This window comes from Haematobia irritans, chromosome 5, assembly GCF_050003625.1.
Source record: "Haematobia irritans isolate KBUSLIRL chromosome 5, ASM5000362v1, whole genome shotgun sequence".
In the NCBI taxonomy this organism is placed as follows: domain Eukaryota; kingdom Metazoa; phylum Arthropoda; class Insecta; order Diptera; family Muscidae; genus Haematobia; species Haematobia irritans.
In genome coordinates, this window is record NC_134401.1 from 128,505,360 (window position 1) to 128,521,413 (window position 16,054).

Here is a 16,054-nt window from a genome sequence, read left to right on the forward strand (position 1 = left end):
AAATAAAATTTTATCATGGTTTATTTGTTGGTCGAGAGGAAGATGCAAATATTTTTTACAACAAAAGGAGATCAATGACCTGTTTAAATATATGCGGAAATTTGGCATTCGAAATTTTTTAATAATAAAAAAAAATAAATGAAAAATACATATTTGAAAAATCGAGCGGTATGTATACATATATACACTAAAAAAATATTGTCGTGAGGTCAAAGATTTCATGTCTTTAAAATACGAATGCAAATTTTGCTTAGCATAGAAGACGCATTTCTCTAATATAAAGTTTTTTCCTTTTCCAAAAGTCGATAAACTTTTCAATAAAATCATATTGTCCTTATAACATGAAAGAGAAAATGTTTGGCCTAAGGTCAACTTGACTTTAATAATTCCGAAAAATTCTTTAAATTTAATAAAATTGTCTTTAAATTTGTTGTCTTTTTGAATCTTGACTACAAAGCAAAAAATCGTTCAAATATAGGACATGTTTTTCAACACTTTATTTTCAAGACGTTTTTTACTTGAAACATGGCATAAATCCTGCTGGAAGTCGAGTGTGAATTTGGAAAATAAAGTTGCCGTCAACTCGTTTTTAAGGGACTTTGATAGCATATGAAGAAAAACAAGTATATACAGCAGTAAGTTCGGCCGGGCAGAATCTTAAATACCCACCACCATGAACCAAATATTGGGGTTTCCTTTGGAATTTCAGGAGGGCTTGAGGACACTTCCCGAAGATAAATTTAATGATTTCACCTATGAGGACTATATCAGATTCTGGATTTATAAGAACCATTTTTGTTTGAGTTTTAGAGGAAACATTAACATCTCTTGTAAGTGCGCAAGAAAATTATAAAATAACGTCTTGATTTGAAATCTGTAGAAGTAAAATCTGGAAATTTTACATTGAGTTTCAAGCAATTTCCATGATCAGTCCGCCTTCTACACTCTCAAGAAGTGAAGTCGGTCTATATGGAGGCATTACCAACAGGACCGATAAAAACTTAATCCGATACACGTTTTTGTGAACCTAAAATACCAGAATATTTACAATTTCAGCCAAATCAGATAAAAACTACACAAAAAAAAATTTCTGAGTCAATCACGAAATTAATTGATCCAATTAATTTTTAATTGAAATGTCTTCAATCACAGAAATGATAGTATCAATTAAAAAATTAATTGAAGGTCAATTAAAAAGTTAATTGATCCAATTAAAAAATAAATTGATACTATTATTTTTGTGATTGATTTTTGTTTCAATTAAAAAATTTGTTGAATCAATTAAATTTTTAATTGAATATTTTTTAAAACTCAATTATAATTTTAATTGGAAAAAATTTCGTGAATTTTTGTTTGTGTGTACGGTTTCTAGAAACCCAAGGAGTTAAATCGGGAGATCGTTCTTATGGAGACTATACTAAAATATGGACCGATATTCACCGTTTTCGGCACACCTCTTTATGACCCGAAAATACCTCTAGATTTCCAATTTCAGGCAAACTTCGGATTCTAGAAGCCCAAGAAGTAAAATCGGGAAATCGGTCTATATGGAGGCTATACCAAAATATGAACCGATACTCACCATTTTCGGCACACCTCTTTATGGTCCTAAAATACCTCTAGATTTCCAATTTCAGACAAATTGGATAAAAACTACGGTTTCTATAAGCCCACGTCCCCAAATCGGGAGGTCGTTTTTTATGGGGACCATACCAAAACATGGATCGATACTCACAATTTTTGGCACACCTCTTTATGACCCGAAAATACCTCTAGATTTCCAATTTCAGGTAAATTGAATAAAAACTGCGGTTTCTATAAGCCCAAGAAGTAAAATCGGGAGATCGGTCTATATGGGAGCTATACCAAAACATGGACCGATACTCACAATTTTTGGCACACGTATTTGTGGTCCTACAATACCTCTAGATTTCCAATTTCAGGTAAATTGAATAAAAACTACGGTTTCTATAAGCCCAAGAAGTAAAATCGGGAAATCGGTCTATATGGAGGCTATACCAAAATATGAATCGATACTCACCATTTTCGGCACACCTCTTTATGGTCCTAAAATACCTCTAGATTTCCAATTTCAGACAAATTGAATAAAAACTACGGTTTCTATAAGCCCAAGACCCCAAATCGGGAGGTCGGTTTATATGGGGACTATATCAAAACCAGGACCGATATAGCCCATCTTCGAACTTGACCTGCCTGCAGACAAAAGACGAGTTTGTGCAAAATTTCAGCACGATTGCTTCATTATTGAACACTGTAGCGTGATTACAACAGACAGCCAGACAGACAGACGGACAGACAGACAGACAGACAGACAGACAGACAGACAGACAGACAGACAGACAGACAGACAGACAGACAGACAGACAGACAGACGGACATCGTTATATCGTCTTAGAATTACTCCCTGATCAAGAATATATATACTTTATATAGTCGGAAATCGATATTTCGATGTGTTACAAACGGAATGACAAAAAATTTGCTTCTTAGAAGCAAGTACACGAAACCCAAATTTAAAAGAGAATTATGTCTTGAAAGTATCTTTATTTGTATTCTCCGCTTCTTTGGCTCGGAATCAATACCAAAATTTTTAAAGTAAAGACAAAATCTTTGGAACCGGGCATGCTTTTTTTCAGTGTATGTTGGAAGAAGTAAAATCTGGGGATCGGTTTATCTGGGTCTATGGACCGATGTGGACCACTTTTCGTATGGTTGTTAGCGACAATATACTAACGCAACTTACCAGATTTCAGCAGAATCGGATGAAACTTGCGCTCCAAGAAATTTGCTCTTCCAAGAGGCTCAAATCTGGGATCGGCTTATATGGGGGCTATATATAATTGTGGACCAATATGGACTAATTTTTGCATGGTTGTTATAGACCATATACTAATATAACGTACAAAATGTTAACCGAATCGGACGAAATTTGCTCCTCCAAGAGGCTCCGAAGGTATAATCTGGGGATCGGCTTATATGGCGGCTATATATAATTTTGTACCTATATGGATAAATTTTTGCATGGTTGTTAGTGGCCATATACTTGCACAACATAGCAAATTTCAACCGAATCGGATAAAAGTTGCTCATCCAAGAGGCTCCGGAGTTAAAATCTGGGGATCGGTTTATATGAGGGCTATATATAATTATGGACCGATATAGACCAATTTTTGTATGGTTATTAGAGAGCATATACTGACACCACGTATCAAATTTCAACCGGGTCGGATACATTTTGCTCCTCTTGGAGGCTCCGAAAATCAAACCTGGAGATCGGTATATTTGGGGGCTACCTACATCAATAACAACTACTTATGCCAAGTTTCAAGTCGATCGCTTGTTTTGTTCGGAAGTTAGCGTGATTTCAACAGACGGACGGACAGACAGGCTTAGATCGACTCAGAATTTCACCACGACCCATGCTAACCATTGCACCACGGAGCCACCGTGGTGCAATGGTTAGCATGCCCGCCTTGCATACACAAGGTCGCGGGTTCGATTCCTGCTTCGACCGACCACCAAAAGTTTTTCAGCGGTGAATTATCACACCTCAGTAATGCTGGTGACATTTCTGAGGGTTTCAAAGCTTCTCTAAGTGGTTTCACTGCAATGTGAATCGCCGTTCGGACTCGGCTATAAAAAGGAGGTCCCTTTTCATTGAGCTTAACATGGAATCGGGCAGCACTCAGTGATAAGAGAGAAGTTCACCAATGTGGTATCACAATGGACTGAATAGTCTAAGTGAGCCTGCCACCTAACCTAACCTATTAGAGCAATATTTTGATGTGTTACAAACGGAATGACAAAGCTAATATACCCCCCATCCTATGGTGGAGGGTATAAAAATGAAAATATTGTAATCAAAATACTCTTATCAGATGCAATATCATTTTAAAACATTGGTGATAGTTGAACCACACTAATATTAATTTACTATTATGTATAAGGCTGGCTTACTATATATATGGGAATTAATAAATTAAAAATATAGTTATTTCCTTCCTTAAAATTGAAAAGATTTATTTATTTCATATAATTTCATAACATCGTTTTATAAGACGATATAAATCAAATAAATATTTTCAATTTTATTTTTAAGAATATTGTTGTAGAAAACATTTATGGAAGAGAAAACTGCCAGTCATACAAATTGTATAAACTTGAGTAATTTTAGAATAAGCGCCTGCAGTTCGAAAGATTTTTTGTTTTTTTGGTAATCTTAATTGGGTACCTTCAAAACTTAACTGCGGAAATGCAAACTTTGATAAGATTATGCTATCGATTGTTGGAAGTTATTAATTGATTGTACAAATTAGTTTTTAATTAGTTAACTTCTATAGCAACATTTTGATATAACGATTACTTTGTTTTATTTGTTAGTTTTGAAGGTCGCTAAAGGGCAGTATTCAAAAATTCATGAGGCTGAGGCTTTGTATATTTTTTCCTTCAAAATCACTGATAAGTCCCCGGTCTGACACATAGATGGCGTCACTAGTATTAAATGCATATTATTTTTATATAGTACCAATCTTCAAATGATTCGTGTCAAAATTTGACGTGTGTAAGTCATATAATTTGTGAGATAGAGCGTAGTTTGTGAAGCAACTTTTGTTATTGTGAAAAAAATGAAAAAAAGGAATTTCGTGCTTTGATAAAATATTGTTTTCTGAAGGGAAAAATACGGTGGAAGCAAAAACTTGGCTTGATAATTAGGCCACTTTGACTATTTAGGCCATTGTGATTCCACAGTAGTGAACATCTCTCTTGTCACTGAGTGCTGCCCGATTCCATGTTTCGTTCAATGGCAAGGGATCTTCTTTTTAGCTGAGACCAAACGGTGTTCATATTACGATAAGCTTTAAGCTTAGACAAGCTTTTAAAAACTCAGAAATGCCACCAGAATTATTGAAAAGGATCGTTCGACACTGGGATTGATACCAGGTGGCTCCAAAAAAAAAAAGAAAATTTCGTTTGGCCAATGTTTCGTTCCGTTCTTTGTGTGTACATCCCTCATGCTATGGGGGAGTTTTCATACCCTCCATATTATGCACTAGTACTTTTACAATTTTTTTAAAATAAATTTTTATACCCTGCGCCACACTGTAGAACATACATATATCTTTCGCCCGATTTTCCGCCATATGACATAAAATTGAATGACAAAATTTTCTACAGAAATAAAATGTTGACAAAATTTTCTAAAGAAATAAAATTTTGAAAAAATTTTCTATAGAAATAAAATTTTTACAAAATTTTTTATAGAAATAAAATTTTGACAAAATTAAAAAAAAAATTGCAAAATAACATTTCTTTGTTTGGTAGTTTTTGCTAAAATTGTCTCCCAATTTTGGTAGATAATTTTTGGCTCGAGTGGCAACCGTGGTTTATAGGCTTAATTGTGTGGAATTTGCTTTGAAGATTTTTGTATTATTATAAGATCCTGTTTTGAAAATTGATATCCAAATTTGTATGCGAATCTCACGATATGTGATTTTAGCATTCATCTTCTCATAACCTCAGAAACAAATAATGTAAAGAGATTGACCATAAAAAGTTGTCTATTCTTCTATTCGTCATTGGAATTTTTTATACCCTCCACCATAGGATGGGGGTATATTAACTTTGTCATTCCGTTTGTAACACATCGAAATATTGCTCTAAGACCCCATAAAGTATATATATTCTGGGTCGTGGTGGAATTCTGAGTCGATCTGAGCATGTCCGTCCGTCCGTCCGTCCATCCGTCTGTTGAAATCACGCAAACTTCCGAACGAAACAAGCTATCGACGTGAAACTTGGCACAAGTAGTTGTTATTGATGTAGGTCGGATGGTATTGCAAATGGGCCATATCGGTCCACTTTTACGTATAGCCCCCATATAAACGGACCCCCAAATTCGACTTGCAGACTCTCTAAGAGATGCAAATTTCATCCGATCTGGCTGAAATTTGGTACATGGTGTTAGTATATGATCCTTAACAACCATGCAAAAATTGGTCCACATCGGTTCATAATTATATATAGCCCACATATAAACCGATCCCCAGATTTGGCTTGCGGAGCCTCTAAGAGAAGCAAATTTCATCCGATCCGGCTGAAATTTGGTACATGGTGTTAGTATATGATCTCTAACAACTGTGCAAAAATTGGTCCACATCGGTCAATAATTATATATAGCCCCCATATAAACTGATCCCCCGATTTGGCTTGCGGAGCCTCTAAGAGAAGCAAATTTCATCCGATCCGGCTGAAATTTGGTACATGGTGTTAATATATGATCTCTAATAACCATGCCAAAATTGGTCCACATCGGTCCATAATGATATATAGCCCCCATATAAACCGATCGCCAGATTTGACCTCCGGAGCCTCTTGGAAGACCAAAATTCATCTGATTCAGTTGATATTTGGTACGTGATGTTAATATATGTCCACAAACACCCATGAAAATGGTGGTCGAAATCGGTCCATAATTATATATAGCCCCATATAAACCGATCCCCAGATTTGACCTCCGGAGCCGCTTGGAAGAGCAAAATTCATCTGATTCGGTTGAAATTTGGTACGTGATGTTAGTATATGGTATCCAACAACCTTGCAGGAATTGGTTCATATCAGTCCATAATTATATATAGCCCCCATATAAACCGATCCCCAGATTTGACCTCCGATGCCTTTTGGAGAAGCAAAATTCATCCGATCTGGTTGAAATTTGGTACGTGGTGGTAGTATATGATATTTAACAACCATGCCAAAAGTGGTCCATATCAGTCCATAATCATATATAGCCCCCATATAAACCGATCCCGAGATTTGGTTTTGGAGCCTCTTTGAGTAGCAAATTTCATCCGAGTCAGTTGAAATTTGGTACATTGTGCTAGTATATGGCCGTTAACAACCATGCCTAACTAGGTCCATATCGGTCTATAGTTATATATAGCCCTCAGATAAATCGACCCCAATCACACAAAAATTGGTCCATATCAAGTTCATAATTGTATATTGCCCCCATATAAACGACCTCCATATTTCAATTCTGGGTCTGTACGTACCGTGCAAAAGTCTATATCGATTCGTAACTATTTGTACACTTACCTATATATACCTTTTTTGTCTACACAGAAAAAAAATTCACGAAAAAATTTCCAATTAAAATTTTAATTGAGTTTTAAAAAATATTCAATTAAACATTTAATTGAATCAACAATTTTTTTTAATTGAAACAAAAATCAATCACAAAAATTAATAGTATCAATTAATTTTTTAATTGGACCAAATTATTTTTTAATTGACCTTGAATTAATTTTTTAATTGATACTAGCATTTCTGTGATTGAAGACATTTCAATTAAAAAATTATTTGGATCAATTAATTTCGTGATTGAATCAGAAAAAAAAATTGTTGTGTGTAGTATATACCATGTATGGACTAACTCACAATTTAGAAAACGATGTTAAGAAGCTTTAAGTTACCACAACCCAAGTAATTCGATTGTGGAGTACAGTCTTTCGTAGAAGTTTCTACGCAATCCATGATGGAGGGTACATAAGCTTCGGCCTGGCCGAACTTACGGCCGTATATACTTGTTTTTAAATAAATTTTTATACCCTGCGCCACACTGTAGAACATACATATATCTTTCGCCCGATTTTCCGCCATATGACATACAATTTTGACAAAATTTTTTAGAGAAATAAAATGTTGACAAAATTTTCTAAAGAAATAAAATTTTTACAAAATTTTCTATAGAAACAAAATTTTTACAAAATTTTTATAGAAATAAAATTTTGACACAACATTTCTTTGTTTGGTAGTTTTTTGCTAAAATTGTCTCCCAATTTTGGTAGATAATTTTGGGCTCGAGTGGCAACCGTGGTCTATAGGCTTAATTGTGTGGAATTTGCTTTGAAGATTTTTCTATTATTATAAGATCCTGTTTTGAAACTTGATCTCCAAATTTGTATGCGAACCACACGATATGTGATTTTAGCATTCATCTTCTCATAACCTCAGAAACAAATGATGTAAAGAGATTGACCATAAAAAGTTGTCTATTCATCTATTCGTCATTGGAATTTTTTATACCCTCCACCATAGGATGGGGGTATATTAACTTTGTCATTCCGTTTGTAACACATCGAAATATTGCTCTAAGACCCCATAAAGTATATATATTCTGGGTCGTGGTGGAATTCTGAGTCGATCTGAGCATGTCCGTCCGTCCGTCCGTCCGTCTGTTGAAATCACGCTAACTTCCGAACGAAACAAGCTATCGACGTGAAACTTGGCACAAGTAGTTGTTATTGATGTAGGTCGGATGGTATTGCAAATGGGCCATATCGGTCCACTTTTACGTATAGCCCCCATATAAACGGACCCCCAAATTTGACTTGCAGACTCTCTAAGAGAAGCAAATTTCATCCGATCTGGCTGAAATTTGGTACATAGTGTTAGTATATGATCCTTAACAACCATGCAAAAATTGGTTCACATCGGTTCATAATTATATATAGCCCACATATAAACCGATCCCCAGATTTGGCTTGCGGAGCCTCTAAGAGAAGCATATTTCATCCGATCCGGATGAAATTTGGTACATGGTGTTAGTATATGATCTCTAACAACTGCGCAAAAATTGGTCCACATCGGTCAATAATTATATATAGCCCCCATATAAACTGATCCCCCGATTTGGCTTGCGGAGCCTCTAAGAGAAGCAAATTTGGTACATGGTGTTACTATATGGTCTCTAATAACCATGCCAAAATTGGTCGAAATCGGTCCATAATTATATATAGCCCCCATATAAACCGATCACCAGATTTGACCTCCGGAGCCCCTTGGAAGAGCAAAATTCATCTGATTCGGTTGAAATTTGGTACGTGATGTTAGTATATGGTATCCAACAACCTTGCAGGAATTGGTTCATATCAGTCCATAATTATATATAGCCCCCATATAAACCGATCCCCAGATTTGACCTCCGATGCCTTTTGGAGAAGCAAAATTCATCCGAACTGGTTGAAATTTGGTACGTGGTGGTAGTATATGATATTTAACAACCATGCCAAAAGTGGTCCATATCAGTCCATAATCATATATAGCCCCCATATAAACCGATTTGGAGCCTCTTTGAGTAGCAAATTTCATCAGAGTCAGTTGAAATTTGGTACATTGTGCTAGTATATGGCCGTTAACAACCATGCCTAACTAGGTCCATATCGGTCTATAGTTATATATAGCCCTCAGATAAATCGACCCCAATCGCACAAAAATTGGTCCATATCAAGTTCTTAATTGTATATAGCCCCCATATAAACGACCTCCATATTTCAATTCTGGGTCTGTACGTACCGTGCAAAAGTCTATATCGATTCGTAACTATTTGTACACTTACCTATATATACCTTTTTTGCCTACACAGAAAAAAAATTCACGAAAAAATTTCCAATTAAAATTTTAATTGAGTTTTAAAAAATATTCAATTAAACATTTAATTGAATCAACAATTTTTTTAATTGAAACAAAAATCAATCACAAAAATTAATAGTATCAATTAATTTTTTAATTGGACCAATTAATTTTTTAATTGACCTTCAATTAATTCTTTAATTGATACTATCATTTCTGTGATTGAAGACATTTCAATTAAAAAATTATTTGGATCAATTAATTTCATGATTGAATCAGAAAAATTTTTTTTGTGTGTAGTATATATCACGTATGGACTAACTCACAATTTAGAAAACGATGTTAAGAAGTTTTAAGATACCACAACCCAAGTAATTCGATTGTGGATGACAGTCTTTCGTAGAAGTTTCTACGCAATCCATGATGGAGGGTACATAAGATTCGGCCTGGCCTAACTTACGGCCGTATATACTTGTTATCATTCATTTCGGGTCTATAGCACTGTTGCCACAGTTGGTAGAATTCTACCAAAAATTGCAGATATTTTGCTATTTGATAGATCGGAAGAATTCTTGATTTTTTTGATTTTTGGCAGATTTTGCAAAATATTCGTCTTTAACTAAGAGATACTTCACAAATTTTCTATAGAAATACAATTTTGACAAAATTTTCTATAGAAATAAAACTTTGACAAAATTTTATATAGAAATAAAATTATTTGCAAAATTTTCGATAGAAATAAAATTTTGACAAATTATTCTATTGAAATAATATTTTGACAAAATTTTCTACCGAAATAAAATTTTGACAAAATTTTCTATAAAAATAAAATTTCAACAAAATTTTCTATAAAAATAAAATTTCAACAAAATTTTCTATTGAAATAAAATTTTGACAAAATTTTCTATAGAAATAAAACTTTGACAAAATTTTCTACAGAAATAAAATTTTGACAACATTTTTTATAGAAATAAAACTTTGACAAAATTTTCTATAAAAATAAAATTTCAACAAAATTTTCTATAAAAATAAAATTTCAACAAAATTTTCTATTGAAATAAAATTTTGACAAAATTTTCTATAGAAATAAAACTTTGACAAAATTTTCTACAGAAATAAAATTTTGACAACATTTTTTATAGAAATAAAATTTTGACAAAATTTTCTATAGAAATAAAATTTTGCAATATAACATTTCTTTGTTTTGTAGTTGTTTGGTAAAATTTTCTCCAAATTTTGGTAGATTACACTAGTTTACAAAATAAAATTTTTTCATGTACATTTGATAAGATGTCACTTTTTTATGTATTTTGATCTGCTGAATTCGAAAAAAAATTAAAATTTTTTATGCAACAGTTGTTGAGATATCCCGTTATTTTTAGTTTTTCGCTCTTTTTTCACTAACCAAATTATATCTCGAGTTAGAAATGTCCGTTTATATAGTTGTTGGTACTTAAATGAAAGATATTGAGATGATGAATAATCGTGTATAATTGGATCAGCGATAAGTTAAGTGGTTCAAAAATATCGATGCCAAAAGGCAAAATTTCAAAAATATCATGGTTTAAAGTGACCCCTATCCGCCTGAAAAGTACAAATCATTGCTTACTCTAACGTAAGCAATAAGACCAACTGGAAGAAAAACGAACGAAAATGAAAAAAATATACATCATTGGAACAGTACATTGACATTTATGCCCTTTACCACAACGTAATATGAAAATAAACCACCAATCCATAGTGGAGGGTACACAAGTTTCGACTCGGCCAAACTTTTGGCTCTATTACCTTTTTTAGCCCAAATAAGCCCTTCCACAAATATTTAATATTTTTCGATTTATTTCCTTATATATAAAGAACCATTTTGTTTTAATAATATTTGTGTGGCAATTTTTACAAATACAATATGGAAATTAAAACTTAGCATGTACAAAATTATTACATTTTATCAACAATAACATTTGATTTTTGTTCTATCAATTAAATACATGATTAAATCAAATAATCCGCATTCACTCTTTCTCTCAAACACACTAGCACACATACACACACGCCCACTCACACATGCTTAGACTGCAAAGCATGTCTATATCACTAAATATCAATCATTCAATAGAAATGATAAAATTATTAAACAAAACGAAAAAAACTATAGATTGAACTATTGGGCAAGAAAATGAGATGATAACTTAATAGAAATGTTTGGGAGTTCCTATTAAATTTCCTGTTTCATTGTCTCCTCTTCCTTTTGGACAAGTTCCATTTCAACATCTTGTACTTCTTCATCGAATATTTTCAAATTCTTAACATAATACCAAACACCACAGTCGAATACAGCACCAATGGCTATGAAAACAGCAGCTGTCATATTTAGAATGTATCTGAAATTGAAAGAGAAAAAATATCACCCGATTATGTTATACTCTCAGTTAGATATTGTTGTTAATTCTTTTTTTGTTACCTTAACGATTCTGGATCATATAGCCAACAATTTCCCTTGTTGGTACAAGTTTTACCCCAAACCAAACATAAACGATCCAATACCCATCCAAAGAATATTGGACTTGGTATAAAGGCCAACATAGACATCATCATCATACCGAAACCCATGGCAGCTGTTTTATCTTTTTCCGGTACACATCTCACAGTCACCAAGAAATTTGAAGCTCTTCCTGTGGCACCAATAAATTTCAAAGCACACATCACAGCCAAAAATGTGACGAATTGTGTGAAACAATTTACGGGGCAAGCACCATAGACAGCCTGACCACCCTCACCAAGCATGTACTGTGGAGAGAGAAAAAAAAAGAGAGATTTATAAAAGTATTCAAATATCCATAAAACAAATCCACTGTGTTGAGTTCTCATAATCTGCCAAAAATGCCAGGGAAGTAAATAGTGGTCTGGCGATAAGAATTCAGTTCGTAAATTTTCGATATTCAGATGGAGAGGAGTATCTTCATCAATTACTTACTTGATTATTCCGTTTGCAATGCATCAAAATATTTATCTCAGACATATTCCCGATCTTGGTGAAATTCTGAGTCGATTTAGCGACGTCTGTCAGTCTGTTTAAATTGCGGTAACCTGCGCTAACAAGCTATTGGAATGTAGGTCGGATGGTATTGCAAATGAGTCATAACGGCCCAATTTGGGTAAAGGCCCCATATAAATCGATTCCCAGATTTAAAGTGAAAATCAAACGGAAAAGTTTATAAAAAATAACAAGTATATATGGCCGTAAGTTCGGTCAGGCCGAATCTTATGTACCCTCCACCATGGATTGCGTATAAACTTCTATGAAAGACTGTCATCCACAATCGAATTACTTGGCTTGTGGTATCTTAAATCGTTTTCTAAATTGTGAGTTAGTCCATACGTGGTATATATTATACAAAAAAGGTATGGTTAGGTAAGTCTACAAATAATTACGAATCGATATGGATTTTTGCACGGTACGTAGGGAGCCAGAATTGAAATATGGGGGTTGCTTATATGGGGGCTATATACAATTATGAACTTGATATGGACCAATTTATGTGTGATTGGGGATCGATTGTTGTTATCGATCGGTTGTTAACGGCAATATACTAGCACAATGTACCAAATTTCAACTGACTCGGGGATCGATTTATATGGGGGCTATATATGATTATGGACTGATATGGACCACTTTTGGCATGGTTGTTAAATATCATATACTACCACCACCTACCAAATTTCAACCAGATCGGATGAATTTTGCTTCTCCAAAAGGCACCGGAGGTCAAATCTGGGGATCGGTTTATATTCGGGCTATATATAATTATGGACTGATATGAACCAATTCCTGCATGGTTGTTGGATAGCATAAACTAACATCACGTACCAAATTTCAACCGAATCGGATGAATTTTGCTCATCCAAGAGGCTCCAAAACCAAATCTTGGTACCGGTTTATATGGGGGCTATATATGATTATAGACCGATTTCGACCAATTTTTGCATAGGTGTTTGAGGCCATATGTTAACACCACGTAACAAATATCAACTGAATCAGATGAAATATGGGGGTTGCTTATATGGGGGCTATATACAATTATGAACTTGATATGGACCAATTTATGTGTGATTGGGGATCGATTGTTGTTATCGATCGGTTGTTAACGGCAATATACTAGCACAATGTACCAAATTTCAACTGACTCGGGGATCGATTTATATGGGGGCTATATATGATTATGGACTGATATGGACCACTTTTGGCATGGTTGTTAAATATCATATACTACCACCACCTACCAAATTTCAACCAGATCGGATGAATTTTGCTTCTCCAAAAGGCACCGGAGGTCAAATCTGGGGATCGGTTTATATTCGGGCTATATATAATTATGGACTGATATGAACCAATTCCTGCATGGTTGTTGGATAGCATAAACTAACATCACGTACCAAATTTCAACCGAATCGGATGAATTTTGCTCTTCCAAGAGGCTCCAAAACCAAATCTTGGTACCGGTTTATATGGGGGCTATATATGATTATAGACCGATTTCGACCAATTTTTGCATAGGTGTTTGAGGCCATATGTTAACACCACGTAACAAATATCAACTGAATCAGATGAATTTTGGTCTTCCAAGAGGCTCCGGAGGTCAAATCTGGTGATCGGTTTATATGGGGGCTACATATAATTATGCACCGATGTGGACCAATTTTTGCATAGTTGTTAGAGACCATATACTAACACCATGTACCAAATTTCAGCCGGATCGGATGAAATTTTGATCGCTTAGAGACTCCGCAAGCCAAATCTGGGGATCGGTTTTTATGGGGGCTATATATAATTATTGACCGATGTGGACCAATTTTTGCATAGTTGTTAGAGACCATATACTAACACCATGTACCAAATTTACAAGCCGTACCAAATTTCAACCGAATCGGATGAATTTTGCTCTTCCAAGAGGCTCCAAAACCAAATCTTGGTATCGGTTTATATGGGGTCTATATATGATTATAGACCGATTTCGACCAATTTTTGCATGGGTATTTGAGGCCATATGTTAACACCACGTAACAAATATCAACTGAATCAGATGAATTTTTGTCTTCCAAGAGGCTCCGGAGGTCAAATCTGGTGATCGGTTTATATGGGGGCTATATATAATTATGCACCGATGTGGACCAATTTTGGCATAGTTGTTAGAGACCATATACTAACACTATGTACCAAATTTCAACCGGATCGGATGAAATTTGCTTCTCTTAGAGGCTCCGCAAGCCAAATCGGGGGATCGGTTTATATGGGGGCTATATCTAATTATGAACCGAGGTGGACCAATTTTTGCATAGTTGTTAAAGACCATATACTAACACCATGTACCAAATATTAACCGGATCGGATGAAATTTGCTTCTCTTAGAGGCTCCGCAAGCCAAATCGGGGGCTATATGTAAAAGTGGACCGCTATGGCCAATACCATCCGACCTACATCAATAACAACTACTTGTGCCAAGTTTCAAGTCGATAGCTTGTTTCGTTCGGAAGTTAGAGTGATTTCAACAGACGGACGGACGGACATGCTCAGATCGACTCAGAATTTCACCACGACCCAGAATATATATACTTTATGGGGTCTTAGAGCAATATTTCGATGTGTTACAAACGAAATGACAAAGTTTATATACCCCCATCCTATTGCGGAGGGTATAAAAACGGAATGTTCACGGTTTCGTCCACGATTTCGTGAACCGCCTTCGTGGCGAAGAAAATTCTTAAAATATTCGTTAGACGTTCTTATGGCCACTCCGTTGGTGGTGCAATGTTATAAGGCGACTGTTAGCTCATATGGATCGGACAATCTAGGTTCGAGTCACGATACCGATGTTTTTTTTATAAATTCGTAACCATTACGTTTTCAGATCAGAATGCTTGATGTTGGTTTAATGTCGTTTTATCGTTGTCAGATTGAAACGTCTGTTCTCTGTTTGACATCACATGTGTGTTGATTCATTTTCATGAATGCATCGCTTTGAAACGTGCACGACGTTCATGTTTTTATACCCTTCTCCACTACTGTGGTACAGGGTATAATAAGTGCATTGTGCATTTGTATGTAACGCCAAGAAGGAGTAATCATAGACCAACCTTTTAGTATACGGATCGGCTTAGAATTAAATTCTGAGTCGATTTAGCGATGTCCGTTTGTCTGTCTGTCTGTCTGTCCGTCTGTCTGTCTGTTGGTGTATTTTGGGTCCTGTTTCAGCTCAAAGGCGATCCCTATTGATTTTGGAAAAAATCGGTTCAGATGTGGATATATCGCCCATATATAGCTTTCGCCCGATTTACACTCATATGACCACAGAGGCCAATTTTTAACTCCGATTTAGTTTAATTTTTGCAAAGGGAGTAGAATTAGCATTGTAGCTATGCGTGCCAAATTTGGTTGACATCGGTTCAGATTTAGATATAGCTCCCATATATATGTTTTTCTGATTTCGACAAAAATGGTCAAATGGTCCTTGTTAAATCGCCACTGCTTAGTCGAAAAGTTGTAAAAATGACTCTAATTTTCCTAAACTTCCAATACATATATATCGCGCTATAAATCGTAAATAAACTTTTGCGAAGCTTCCTT

General features: G+C 34.9%; 1 protein-coding gene across 1 annotated transcript in view; it reads right to left on the reverse strand.

The window, feature by feature from the left end:
* Positions 1-11,253: 11,253 nt before the first annotated feature.
* The window catches only part of LOC142238240 (solute carrier organic anion transporter family member 74D-like), a 50,173-nt gene continuing 45,372 nt past the window's right edge, over positions 11,254-16,054 (reverse strand). Inside the window, exons 9-10 of the mRNA XM_075309836.1 lie at positions 11,894-12,219; positions 11,254-11,813 (exon numbers count right to left, since the gene is read on the reverse strand). Of these exons, the coding sequence (XP_075165951.1) occupies positions 11,648-11,813; positions 11,894-12,219 (492 nt within the window). The 3' untranslated portion in view covers positions 11,254-11,647. The remainder of the gene's footprint in view (positions 11,814-11,893; positions 12,220-16,054) is intronic.